The 13,713-nt window shown below is 47.7% G+C and overlaps 1 protein-coding gene across 1 annotated transcript; it reads left to right on the top strand.

Moving 5' to 3' along the window:
* The first annotated feature begins 552 nt into the window (after positions 1-552).
* On the top strand, positions 553-13,471 carry STC2 (stanniocalcin 2). The gene is made up of 4 exons (XM_064161839.1): positions 553-1,312; positions 3,484-3,626; positions 6,150-6,361; positions 9,841-13,471. The coding sequence occupies exons 1-4, from the start codon at positions 1,162-1,164 to the stop codon at positions 10,232-10,234; spliced, it is 900 nt and encodes a 299-aa protein (XP_064017909.1). The 5' UTR covers positions 553-1,161; the 3' UTR covers positions 10,235-13,471.
* The last annotated feature ends 242 nt before the right edge of the window (positions 13,472-13,713 follow it).

Here is a 13,713-nt window from a genome sequence, read left to right as displayed (position 1 = left end):
CCCGAACCAGCGTGCCCCGGCAACAACGGGGGCTGGGGGGCTGCTGGGGAAGGCAGAAGCCGCATGTGGCCTGCGGGGTCTGATGAAATAGCCGATGTGCATTACGACAGGGTGAGGGAAGACATACACGCCCCCTCCCCAGCCAGCGCGGCACTTCTCATCACCTGCTAGAGATTTCCCTACGTGTCCTGGCCCCCTCCCCCTCTTCGGCTACGGGAGAAAAGGGAGCAGCCAGAGCTGGCTGGGGGCTTACTCTGGGGCGTTTGCAGGGGAGTGATGCTCTCCCCATTGTGTCAGAAAGGCTGGGGCGAGAAGTTGGTCAAATAAGGCCGCGCCTGGCCCTGCTCGCCCAGCCGGGTCTGCACTCAGGTGCCATGTCCCCCCTCCCAGGTGCTGGATTTAGCCCAAAGCAATCTGAAGCTCGCAAGGTCCAAAATTCTGGGGAAATAAATAAAAGGAGAAGGGAGCAGAGAATTTCGAAGAAAGTCAGTGTAATAGCTGCTTCGGAGAGGGATGAGGGTTTTTTCTTTTAAATCAAGTCATTCAATGAGTGCCGCAGGACAGCCAGCTCCGAGCACCGGCACCCCCGCGGCTTCTCACACAAGGGCAGCGTCGGTCCGAAGTTGCCTTCCTTGCTCTGCAGCTGCGGGGGGACCAACCGCTCTGTGCTGCCTCCCTCCCTCCAAAGCAGCGCGATTGTTAAAAGCCCAGGTTCTCTTTCCCTTTTTCCCTTTTTTTCTCTTTCCTCCCCGCCTATACCGCACCTTCGTCTTCCACCACCACCAGTGGGCTGCAGTGCCTGCCCGCTGCCCCCCACATGCCCATCCCCCGCGGAGCGACACGGCGGGGGGGGCGAAGGAGGCGGGAGGCTGCAACCTGCCGGCGGGGCAGGGCCGGCCCCCGGCGGGCGGTCGGAGCAGGGCGGCGTCTGCCATTGGCCGCGGCGCGGAGCGACACCTGCTCGGCTCCCTCATGCGAGTGACACCGGGGCTCGGCGGGGATATTTGAGGCACCCTCCGGCGCCGTTGCCGCCACTCCGCGCTCGCCGCCGTGTCGGGCACATGCGGTTCGCGGGGCCGCGGCGAGGAGCGCGCTGGGCCCGGGTGCGGCACCCCACGGGGGAGGACGCGGCGGCGGCGGCGGCGGGGGGAAGGCGCGACCATGTGCGCGGAGCTCCGCGGCAAGCTGCTGGCCCTGGCCCTACTGCTCGCCAGCGCTCGGGCGGCGGTGGGCACTGAGGCGACCCACCCGCCGGAGGGGCCGCAGGACAGGACCCCGCAGCAGAAGGGGCGCCTGTCCCTGCAGAACACAGGTACGGGGAGGTGCAACCGTTGGGGGGTGCGGGCTGTCCATAAGTCCCTTTACTGCTTCTGGAGCGCCGGGAAATCGCGGCGTTGAGTTGTGACAGGCGTTTAATTCCGGTGTCGGACTGTCGGGCATAGATGGGCAGAGGAAATGAGCGCTCCCTCCTTGTTATCTTTAAAGCCCAGTCTGGCAAAGCACGTGTTGCCTTGCCACAGCCGCGGCAACGCTCCTGGAGTCGGTGCCGAGCGGCCAGGTACCGACGGGGACCAGTGCCAGGGGCGGCGGGAGCCCGGCTGAGGTACTGAGGCTGGGGAGGAGAAAGTTTCTCGGCGCAGCTTTTGAAACCGGGTCGAGAGGGGACAGGACGGAAGGGAAGTGGCTGGAAGTGACTGGTGCTTTGCCTCCTCCATAGGGAGTCATGCAATGATGCAACGGACCGGGGGGTTCTCTCCTCCTCCCGCCCCCTGCGCTCCCTCCCCCGGGTATTATCTGCCTAGAAAGAGAGAGCTGAGGCGTGCACTTCGCTGGATCGCTTCCCAGCCGTGCAAAGAGAGCGCGGGATCCAAACGCTTCCCTTCCCCCCTGCTCTCCCTTCCCAACCCCCCTCCTTTTTTTTTCTTCTCCCCCCCCCTTTTTTTTTTTTAACACTCTCAGTGCTACGAGACGTGTTTAAACACACACGAGCAGGAATGCACGAATGCCCATTAGGGACTGCCACATGTGAATCACGGCACTGTGCAGTTCTCAGCACGCTGGAGCCAGGACATGTGATCCGGCAAAGGGTTTGCATCCGGATGCCAACACAAGCACTACAGCTGAGCTCCCGGCCCCAAAAAAGCCCAGCTCCGCGCTCTGCAGCGCTCTACAAAGAGCTCCATTTTTCCATACACCCCCCCTGGTGCGTGCGTGTTTGCGCAGCTTTTCGCGTGTGGCTGAGACAATCCCAGCAGCCGATCCTGGGGCTCCCGTATGGCCCACCCCCAGATGCGCTTCGGGGCAGGTAGAAGATGGGGGGGGGGGAAGGGAAGCAGCGGCAGTGATTTGGTTTTGAGCCGGGGGAGGGGGGGGGGGTCATGGGAACTCCGTCAGACTCCGCATTTACATCCGCGGCTCCTCTCTTTGCCTTGCAGCGGGTTGGAATTAGACCGAAAGTTGCTGTAAAGACTTGCAAATGGACCGCATGGCGAAGGAGGGGGGGAGGGGGCGGAGGCTGGGGATGACTGAAACACGCTGCGGTTCGGAGGGGGATTAGGCTGACTCCCAAGGGCGAGCTTTAATTAAAGGTACCACTAGGGCACAGAGTACAGGAATTCTTAGCATCCTCAGTTCTGGCCTAAAAGCTGCCCCTGTTTAACTTTATCCCCAGGCTTTTTCAGCAACCACATTCCCTCTGGCAGTACTACTACAACCATTTTCTTTTTTTTAAAAGGACCAGAAGCTGACTTGTTAAGAGTTAGATTTTGGGGTTGGTTTTTTTTGTGAGTGAGTATTAGACAGCATTTTTTTTTTCATGTATTATGTAACATCTGAAAGGGCAGCACAGATATGTATGTAACAGCTAGCTCTAGATTTACCTTACATACTACATATACATTTATATATTCTTTCAACTGATTTCTGCATAGGCAAGGACATGGTTGCAGTTTTATGCAGGAGTCAGTACAAAGGACTTTGTCAGTGGGAGTTCTGTCATTAATTTCATAGACATCATGATGGCAAACCCATTGATCTGTAAAAAATAATTATAAAAAATCCTGTGGCACTAAACTAACTCAGAGCACTAGAAATGAGTCATTACAGCTAGCTGGGTCCCAGGCTTCTTATTTGGCACTTGAATCTGATGGGGGACTTTGTACAAGTCAGATGGCAAAAAATCATGCCCATCCTTTGCTCTTGAGGACTGCAGAAGCATTAGACAGCTCTCAAGTGAAATAGCTTGATGTAAGCATAGAGGATTTGGCATTTGCTTCTTGGATATCACTCTCATAACATAATATGCCCAAGTTTTGGCCTAATTTGTGCAAAAAGTGGGTATGCTGTGGGTACAAAAACTGTTGTCACATGGTTTTTCTTTTGAATTGATGATGTTAGCAAAATAACTTTTTCCTTCCCCACCCGTACCCACCACCAGCTTCTATGAAGAATTCTTCAAATTAACTGTGATAATGCTCATTTTAGCTGAAATCCAGCACTGCCTGGTTAATGCTGGTGATGTGGGATGTGGAGTGTTTGAATGCTTTGAGAACAATTCTTGTGAGATCCGAGGCTTACACGAGATCTGCATGACATTCCTGCACAACGCTGGAAAATTTGATGCCCAGGTAACACAGTGAAATGTCTTATTTATCTGCTTGCTTCTAATATCCACTTGGCATGTATTTTAGTTCCTTAACACATCTTTACCAAAAAAAAACCCTACCATTACAGAGCAAATATACTTTGTACTTGACCAGCTTCACTAAGAATTCTTCCATTGAAAGGTGCAGCATCCAGACCCTAGAACAGTGATAGAGCAGTGGTGTGCAGCCTATCTTGGAAGACAGGCTGCCTCTAGCTACAGCACCCTGGATCACTTCCACATACTGCACCCAGGATAATGAAATCAGAACTCTAATGTAGCTCAGCATAGCTCTCAGAAACACTGTGTGGCTTAGGCTTCTACAGTGTGTATGTTCAGAGCTGATTCTGAAATGCAGCTTGAGCTCTCAGTTCATTTGAGTGTATCAAAATGCTTCCCAGTGTGCAGCCATTAAAGCTGTTTCTCAAGACGTGCATGTGAGCAGTGCAGGCAACTCCTAAAGCTGCTGTATTCAAATAAGTCTTTGGTTCAAGCATTGATGTTAAAATACATTGCTTAGATTGTATGTGGTATTAAGTTTGCCCTTCATTTTCTCTCCAGACCTTTTATGCACCATTGAGACATCCTGTTATTATGGCTTGTAAACCTACTCTCCTACTTCAGTGTGGAGAGAAGAGAACATTACAATGGGCCATTTGACTTGACCGTGCAGTTTACAGTATAACTTGAGTAAAAGCACCAGCTATTAACCACTGTTAAAAGCATGGTATACAGTAGAGCTGCCTTCAGAATTCAGCCTGCTCTGTGAATGATAGTGGGACCACCCAGTAGGAGACACTTTTGAAGTGCTGGAGTTTTAGGCTCAAATTATCAAAGATGTACGAAGGGTCTGGGTAGCTGTTAAAAGCTGAGTTTTGTTCTGTGGGTATTTGAAAACCTTTAATTTCCAAGTGGCTTCCAGAAAACGCTCATTTATTTTTGCACCATATTCTGTCAGTGAACAGAGTTGTCCAAAGAAGTAAGCCCAGCTGGGAGGGGAGGGAAACGTGCCTATGAAGGTTGAGTGTAGCCATTGATGCCTGTTTCCCAGGATCCCCAGGTACTGCTAATCAAATACAGCCTATTTCACATCCAAGCTGTTTCCATTGCAGTGTAGCAGTATTAAACCCCTGGAGCTTCATTTGATGTGGAGGTGACTGTAGCCTCTGCTATGACATGGCTTTTTTCACAGCTCATCTCTGTATTATCTACAGTTGTTTCAGGCTGCATTAAATTACAAGACTAATGCTGACCATTTTCCATGCCCTGCTTTCTGCTTTCCTGTCCTTGTAACCTTAGAATTGATGTCAGGTTTGGTTTATGTAAGAATTTTATTTTTTATCCTTATTTGCCTGCTGTGCTGTGTGTGTTTCTTATCGAAGGGAAGGGCAAGTAAATGCCTTTGATATGGGGAATAGAAAGGGATGATGACTGAAGCAGTTCTTTGATCAGCAAGAAACATTTCTGGCTCGAAACAATTTGGGGACATCTGCCTGAAGGTCTGGGTGAATCTTAATGTCAATGGAGCTGTGCCAGTGTACTCTCTGGAGAAAGGATAACTAGAGTTAGGTCTTCATGAAGCATTTGTGTAAGCTAATCTGAAGCTAGTGGACAGATGGGGGTAATGCAGGAGGTTTCTACATACGTATTGCTCAGCAACATAAAGAGGGTCTGAGGAGGGCTGTTAGACTGACACATGCACCGTGGACTGCGGCTACGGTATGAGAGAGCAAAGAGAAAAGGAAGGGATGGTTTTGATACTCATCAAGCAGTTGAATGAATGAACCACAAAGTGTTTATAAAGAGATGCTGCTAAAAACTTTCCTGCAACTTCATAGTTTCTTGATTTGATTTTCTTAATCTCACTTCTTGCAGCAAGCAGGCATCAAGGTACTGTAGGATTATTATTAGCAGGGATTTGAGTTCTCTGAAGAGGAAATGCTGGGGAGTGGGACAGGTGTATCTAGACAGTGCATGCCTGGCTCTGAGTTTAAAACCAATTTTAAAATTAACAAAAAAAAGTTCACAGATTGCATCAGATTGGAAAGGACCCTCAAAGCTCATCTCATCCAGCTCCCATTACTGAATGGGTGTCTGTCTTTGGTCCTGGGGACCTCAGTCATGGCAGGTTGCCCTCTTCTTTCTGTGAAGCTGCTGTGCTGCCACTCTAGAAACAAATGAAGCCAGTACCTTGAGCAGTGAATTATTTCAAGATGCTTACTTTTGCCCTTTCCCTTATTGGACATTCAGATGTCGGGGTAGAGGAAACCTCAAAATACCAGTGAGAAAGCCCTATGTGTTCAACTCCAGTGGGATAACAAAACCTCAGGTAATTTAGCATGGTCTTAAGAGCAGAGAAACAGAGAGAGAAAAGCCATTATCTGATACCTTTAGCAATCTAATAATCCTTGACATGGTCCTACAGAGGAGCAGCTAGCTGGGCATAAATCAGCTGCTGTGCTTAATGGACAAAAATACAGACCTACTCTATTTCTTCTCTTCTCAGGGAAAATCCTTCATTAAAGACGCTCTGAAGTGTAAGGCTCATGCCTTGAGGCATAAATTCAGCTGCATCAGCCGTAAGTGCCCTGCCATTAAAGAGATGGTGTTCCAGTTACAGCGGGAGTGCTACCTGAAGCATGACCTCTGCTCCGCTGCCAAGGAGAACGTCCAGGTCATTGTGGAGATGATTCACTTCAAAGACCTGCTGCAGCATGAGTAAGTGCCTCCCTGCTAGTGCAGTCAGGGGTGTGGGAGCTCCTTCCAGGAGCACAATGATGCCAATGGGCTGTGCATCTGCCCAAGAGCTGTTTCATCTCCTGGCCTTTAGATCGTGGTGTTTTCCCATGTGCAAGACCAAGGTAATGGTTTATTTGCAAGGGCTCTTGAAAACTATTTTCTTTGCAAAAGGTCAGATGTGACTGGAAGGAAATGAAATGGGCTGAAGTCAGATCTCTCTGTTGACTTGGTCCTTTGGCAAATACAGTGTGAGCATTCCCCATGTCCAGCTTTCCAAGCTGGACCCCAGTATCCTGCTAAAGATGACATCTAGAGCAGAAGAGGGAAGAAGGGCTGTGCAAAGTTGTCAGCAAGATGATTGTGCCTTTTTTAAATACATACTTTCAAACGTCTTATAATTAATTATCCCTGAAAGAGCTGCAGTCCCTCAGGTCATCTCCCATTCATTTTATTCTTTATTAATCTCAAATGCCTTTTAATAAAACATGGAGGTGTACAAAAGCACAAATTGGGAGTTTGAGGAGTTCATTCCTCTGACTGGGAACACAGGATTCGTGCCTGCCATTCCTTGGAGGGCACCTATTTGGAATTGATCAAAGCTGCTACATGACAGCAAGAGACCAGGCCCAAGCTGGTTGTACCAACTCTGTGCACAAATGAGAAAATCAGAGACAGTTTTTCTTGCAGGTGAACATCTCACTCCTAAACAAGGCTGAGCCACAACCTGGCAACAAGCTTAACCTTACAGCATCTTCTTACCATGCCTCTTTGTATCCCTAGCAGATACTAGCACAGAAACTCCACATCCCAGTGATGGTGACAATTCTCTTTTTAAGAGAATCATTTATGTTGTACTTGGCGTTTGCATTGGTATCTAAAGAAGCTGTGCTTTGATTCCCTTTCTGTTGAAACTACCCCCTCTAATTCGTAAGCTGCAGTTGCAGAGAGATACTTTGATGCCATTGTACTCAAATGCAGAATCATTTGCTGCGGTTCATAGAAGATTGATGTGGTGTCCTGAAAGCAAGGCTCTTGCCATGGACATTCCTGAGGCTGGGATTAAAGGCATAGCTGGTTGTAGATCCTAGCCTTGCTAAGACTGCTGGCTGTGTCCAAGGCAAAGAGCAGCACCCTGGTGCCGGGGGGAGAGGGGAAGCAGGGCTCAGTCCTGCACAGCAGCACCTCTCTGTGGGCACTGCTCAGACAGTGTTAGTAGGCTATAAACTGGGTACTTCACAGCAATTAACACCCCCTTCACCTCCCATCATTCGGGGATGAGAAGAACTATGAGCGCCAAAAGCCTGTGGAAAGAGGAGTGAGTTAGCCTCATTTTATGAACCGGCTAAAGCAGGAATGCTCAAAGGGGAGCTTTTTGGGGAGCTCTTGGTTTGAGAAGAGATGGGTCATTCAGCTGAACACCTCTAATTTGCACGATCTCATTTAGAGCTTCCTACACTTCAGCATCTCACGGAGTCAGAGCTTAGCTTTCCTACGTGGGACTCCCCAAATAGAAGCCAGACAGCCTCCTCCTCTCCCCTAAATTTAGAGGCGATAGCCTCTGAAGCTCTTGAACTAAGGAACTTGTTCAAGATCAATAGGCAAGTGTGGCAGAGCTGGAAATAAAATCATGTCTGCTGACTCGCAGCCTTGTGCTCAGTTCAGGTACTATGGTCAGGCCAGCTGAAATGCAGAAAGTAAAACAGTGAAGGAGAAACGGGCCAGTATTAATCCACAGGGCTCTGGCAGACTCTGAATACCTGAAATACTTGGCAGCTGAGACACTTTTTTTAGTCATACCAGCAGCTTTTTTCTTGCAGATTTCTATAAAGGTTATGCTCAATTTCAACAAATGATTTATGTTTTTTTGTTGAGTTGGGGTTTTTTCTTCTTTTTGCTGGGTCACTTTGCATGCAGTGTACTCTGTTCTCATTTTCTATGTTACAATTAAAACAAGAAAGAGTGGAGAAGCAAGTGGCTGCTCTTGGGCTTGTTCTCTGACTCTTTGTTTTATTCTGGTGAGTGTTGAGGAACGCAGTCAGGGAGGTGCAGTCTCCTTCTGAGTCAGCTGTGGTGGGGGTCAGGCTGATTTGCTATGGTGGAAGTGGTGACAGGTCCTGGCAGATTGGTCATTGCTGCATTCCAAGTAACTTTTTTTTAAACAGGCAGAAACAATCCAAATATGGGAAATATTCTGAGATAGAGGAATAGGTGGCTCTCCAAGATTAGTTATTCAGAAATGAGTTTAAACAGTCAGGCAAAGTAAAATCAGGATAGTGTCAGAGACCAGTTACAATCTCTTGGAGAACTGTTTCATTCTTCTGGCTTGGTTCATGGGAAAAGATTTAGACTTGTCCATAGCCACCAGAGCTGGTGGACAGTATGCCCGGAAGGTGCAACCCCATCACTCCACACAAACACAGCTGCTGACTCCAGGCAGTTCTCATTTGCACTGTGGATGGTTCCTACCAGGGAAGAGTTTTAAGCACGCCCTTCTGGGTCTGCTAGCAGCGGAGCAGTTGTGTCAATAGACAGCATCAATACTGACCCACAAAACTTGTGACCACAACTATTTTAAAATTGCTGCACTCTGTGACCTGTGGCTGAGGAAGATGAAGTGCCTGCTCTTGGGCTGCCTTGTGCTGTGGGGCCACAGATGGGTGGGTGGGAAGCAGGAATGGTGTTGGACCATTGGAATCCAGGTACGTACTGAAAGCTGTACTCCATAAGGAAATAAAGAACACTTGGTGTGCGAGGAAACAGTGCCACCAAAGTGAACTGCCATGTCTCTGAGTTCTCTGTGGTTGGATTGTGCGTCCAGGTAGGATCTGGCTTGTGGTGAAGGTCAACAGCTGGTGAAACTTTTTGGGAGATCATAAGATGACTGGAAGAGCCAGAGAACCTCTATTTGAACGTTGCTCTCTGCAGAGATGAGGAAATGCCTTCCTCTTGCAGGCCAGTGATCAGTGTGTGCTCTGTAGCAGCTGTTCACCTGGAGATACTAAGCTGTTTGAAGTCGATGGCTCTGGATGTGAGCAGGTTTCCTTTGTTGAGTATCTTGGCTAATAAAGATGAAGGGACACGGAAAGTCTTTTGGAAGTTCTTCCATTTAAGAGCCCTATCTGTCAAGTATGTAGACCTCATATTCTTTCTGCGGTTGACATTACAGTTCTCCAAGAACATCTCAAGTTGGGGAGCAATCAGTGCAGATCCAGCACTTGAGGGAAGCTTTGTTTGACAGGATGCCACCGTGTGCATATCTTAACAGTGCTATGGCTGACCTCGCTGCATAACAAAACATGGTGCAGAGTTGCTCTACAAGGCTGCTGAGGTGGGGGGCAGCAGGGAAAATGCTTCTGAACGGAGCTTAGCAGAGGGGAAGAGGCCTTTACACTGGTTTACTGATAGATAACCCTTACATATTTTTTTGACTCTGCTGTCACTGTTTCCTTTACCTCCAGGCCATACGTTGACCTAGTGAATATCCTCCTCACCTGTGGCGAGGAGGTGAAAAAGGCAATAACACGAAGTGTCCAGGCCCAGTGTGAACAGAACTGGGGAAGTCTCTGCTCCATCCTGAGCTTCTGCACCTCAGCCGTGCATGGTGAAGCCATCCTGGGTCCTGAGAAGAAACCAGGTGACACCAGCAAAGCCGCTGCAGGCCGCGGGGACATGCTGGCCCACTCCGACTCAGACCACAGGGAGAGCTCGCGAGCATCTAAGGGGGAGAGAGGTACAAAGGGCCACCTGAATGCTCATGCCCGGGTGAAAGCTGGGGGCCACGGTCCCAAAGGGGCACACGGGATCACAGACCGGGCAGATGAACTGTCCGACTTCTCTGACATCCGGAGGTGAAAAATGACACCAACTTCCTGTTACCCCCATCCTTCCCCTCCACTGGAAACCTCCTCCGTTGAGTCCCATCTTCCCATCTATGGACATTCCAAAGCATTTCCCATTCAGAGGTCAAGCACAGGGCATTGCAAGATATATATGGACCTCAGCAACAGTGTATATAGTAGCAAAGGGAGAGCAGTGGCAATGGGTTATATATCCAGCAAACTCAACACTTGAGCAGCCGCCAAATGTTGCAAAATGTCTCCAACTAAATTCTTTTCCCCTTTTGTTCTGAAATGGACATCAGTTGAAACTTAGGATCTTGTTTGGGGGTTGTTGGGTTGGTTTGGGGTTTTGTTTTGCTTTTTTTCTTGGTCCCCTTGGCAGGGGAGAAGGTTCCAAGAGGGCTCAGCCAGATTGCATGTGGCTGTTTGTGGCTTAGCACCTCTGAAGGTTTAGGGCACAGCCCTACAGCAGATGGCTGAATTCCAGGGGGATTTGGTTTCTGCTTGTGGCTGGGAACGCAAGAGCTCAAGGCTCTCTGTGTGACACTCTCTAGTTGAAATAGCTACTCTGTCTCTTGCACAGGAACCGTGTGGTCTGGAGCTCCACCGCTTTCTCTTAACTAACTTCTGAGCCATTGTTCCCATCTGGGTGATGCTGCCTAGTTTAAGTGCCCCCTGTTTGTGTTTTAACCACTGCATAACTTAGCACTTGCTAATCCAGACGCTTCAGTATATCAAAGGTGAGTAGTCAGCTTCCAAAAAAGGCAATGTGACTGTTAAGACTTGCACAATATGGAGGACTCCCAAGAGTATGCTAGTGGACCTCTCAAGCCCCTGTGCATCTTCTCAGCTTTACACCTGCCCACTGGGTGACAGAGATCCTTCACCCCTAGAGGCAGCCCAAAGTTAGGATGGGTGCAGGCTCAGACAATAAAGGACCCGGTGTACTTTGTTCTTCTGTAGGGCTGCATTGAAGGCCCAGCAGAAATGTATCTCTCCTTAGCAGTACCGTGGTGCATTTGCTGGGCTGTGGAGCCTCACTTTAACCTGCCTATCAGCTGTGGTTTATCCAAATGCCAAAGATAAGGAGAGGGGGTGGATTTGGTAACCGCTATGTAGATAATGACCACCAATATCTGCAGAATGAGTTACTGAAGGTGGAGACTGTAAAGAGCTTATTGTCTCTGAGCAGCTGTAAGTGCGAACAAGGTGTTTGGACACGTCTCTCCTACCCCCTATGCAATTGTAGTTCTCAGCTTGCAGATCCTCAAGCCTGTATCCCCAGATACTGTACTGGAAATGGAGGTTAGAGCATCCACAGGGACAGAAGGGCGAGCTCTTCAGCTTCCTCTAGAGAAAATGCAAGTTTTCTTAAAGTGGGAATCACACCAGGGATTTGAGCCTTCTCATTTAGAAAGTTTGGGAGGAAAGCTGTGGGGGCAGGAAGGCAGTTCAGTAGAGACAGAACGTACCCAGCAAAGTAACGTACGTCTTGCCGCATGGTGGGAAGGAGCTGCATAAACAGTAGAAGGTGGTGGAATTTGGCTACAATTTCCAACTAAGATTTTAGTTACTGCTAAGTGAGCACAGCTCTTAATAGCTGTATTCAGGGTTTAATGCATGTATCCACCCGCAGAAGATATAGGCATTACTTTTAATAGAAGCCACGTAGGAAGCAAGAGAGGACCATTAAGTTGAAAAGGTGTGTCTCTATGTCATCACCAGGTCTTTGCTTGAATACATGACCTTGATCCTGCCTGATTATAACTATGTTCTGTGATAAAATTTTCATGTGACTTAATTAGAAAGAGGTGGGATCGGACCAGGTACTACAGTAGCAAAGACCATGCCAACATGAGGAGCAGAGCTCCTGGCAGTGAGAGTGCCAGCTGCTCTGTTGGCCCATATGCAGCTGTCCCATGAAGGAGCTTGCCAAGGTTTGTTTGGGCCTGCCTCTGATGGCCAACTCTTCGGCTCCAAAAACAAAGTGGCTGCTGGTGATACTCTTAAGAAGGTTTCTAGCATGCCTCCATGGGTTTCCTCTGAGTGTCCTCTCTCCCTTGGTGGCATGTAGCCACCATGAAGAACAAGCTCAAACCAAAAAGACAATCCAAGAGAAAAAAAACACCAAACACAAAACAGAAACATCTTGCTACCAATGTTCTTGCATCGAACTAAAATAAGATCCCTCTCTGACTAGAGGTCTGATTTATCAATGGGAACCAAACACAGAGCACTACATCCTTGAATGTCTCGCTCAACATACCACCTCAGCATGCATACAGTTTTATTTGTATTCATTTGTTCTAGGGGGAAAACTGTACATTCCCCTTGTTTAGTCAGTGGAAATTTTGGGGGGGAGGGCAAGCTGTGGGTGGGAGGGATTTTTTTTTTTTTTAAATAAGGCATAACTTTTTTTTCCTCTGTGTGTGAAGATTTTATGTGTTCATCTACTGATTCCACATATGCTATTATTGTAAATATTTAACATTTCTATTTATTATAGTGTCTCCATTAAAAAGAAAACAAAACCAAAACACTGCTGGCTATTATAATTTAAACATGTCATGACCTGTGTTGTATATATTCATGCCACTAGTATGTTTTTTGTTATGTTTAAAGCTGCGTAAATATAGTTTTATACAGTTCCATAATGTTATTGACAGCATAAATCATTTATTTATTGTTAAACCTTCTTTCATATCTAACAAATAGGGCGTGTTTTACCTGAGATTATTTTATTGTGACATCTGCATAGCCTTAATTCTTTATAAAAAAAAAAAAGGAGGAAAAAAAAAAGAGTCTGTTTAGATACTGTATGATGCTTTAACATTCCTTATGAACTTGCTGTTCATGAAGGAGGTTTAGCTTAAAAGCTAAGGTATGAATGTTTTCCTTTATGCTTTGCATCTGGAATGAGCCTTGTTCTGGAATGAAAATACTGGGAGAAGCAAAATGCCTACTGGAGAAAGATAGCAGTAAACCCTGGAAGATGCTGTCCTAACTTGAAGTGCTGAAATAAAAGGGAAGGAAAAAAAAAAGAAGAAAGGAACAAAAAATACCAAACTGTCCTTAATTCCAAATCTCTGGGAGAAAAACATACTAGTTCTATCTCATGTAGAAGTTGCAGCCAAATAAGCTTGTACAAAAAAAAATAGAAAAGGAAAAAAAAATGCATATGACTTTAGACAAAGCTCTGTACCTTTCACACTATTATTTTCCTTAAACACTAATAAATGTTTTGAATAAGTCTGTGGCTGGGTTTTGTTTGGAATTTCAGCTGCTGCGATAAGGGGGAAGACAAACCCTCTGAAGCTGAGCCAGCAGGTTCAGCCAAAGGGGCAGAGGTAATGTGTCTGCTTAGTCCCTTGTGTCAGCTGGGCAGAGGTGCCCCTGCTGGGGCAGGACATGGGAACACAGCCAGACATTTCTCTCTGCATACCAGGGAGAGCCAGCACAGGGACAGAGACCTTGTCACTGGCATGTCATTTC

The sequence above is a fragment of the Pogoniulus pusillus genome, chromosome 22 (assembly GCF_015220805.1).
Source record: "Pogoniulus pusillus isolate bPogPus1 chromosome 22, bPogPus1.pri, whole genome shotgun sequence".
Classification (NCBI taxonomy): Eukaryota; Metazoa; Chordata; class Aves; order Piciformes; family Lybiidae; genus Pogoniulus; species Pogoniulus pusillus.
The sequence above is the reverse complement of the archived record's forward strand: the minus strand, read 5'-3'. Positions and strand labels throughout refer to the sequence as shown.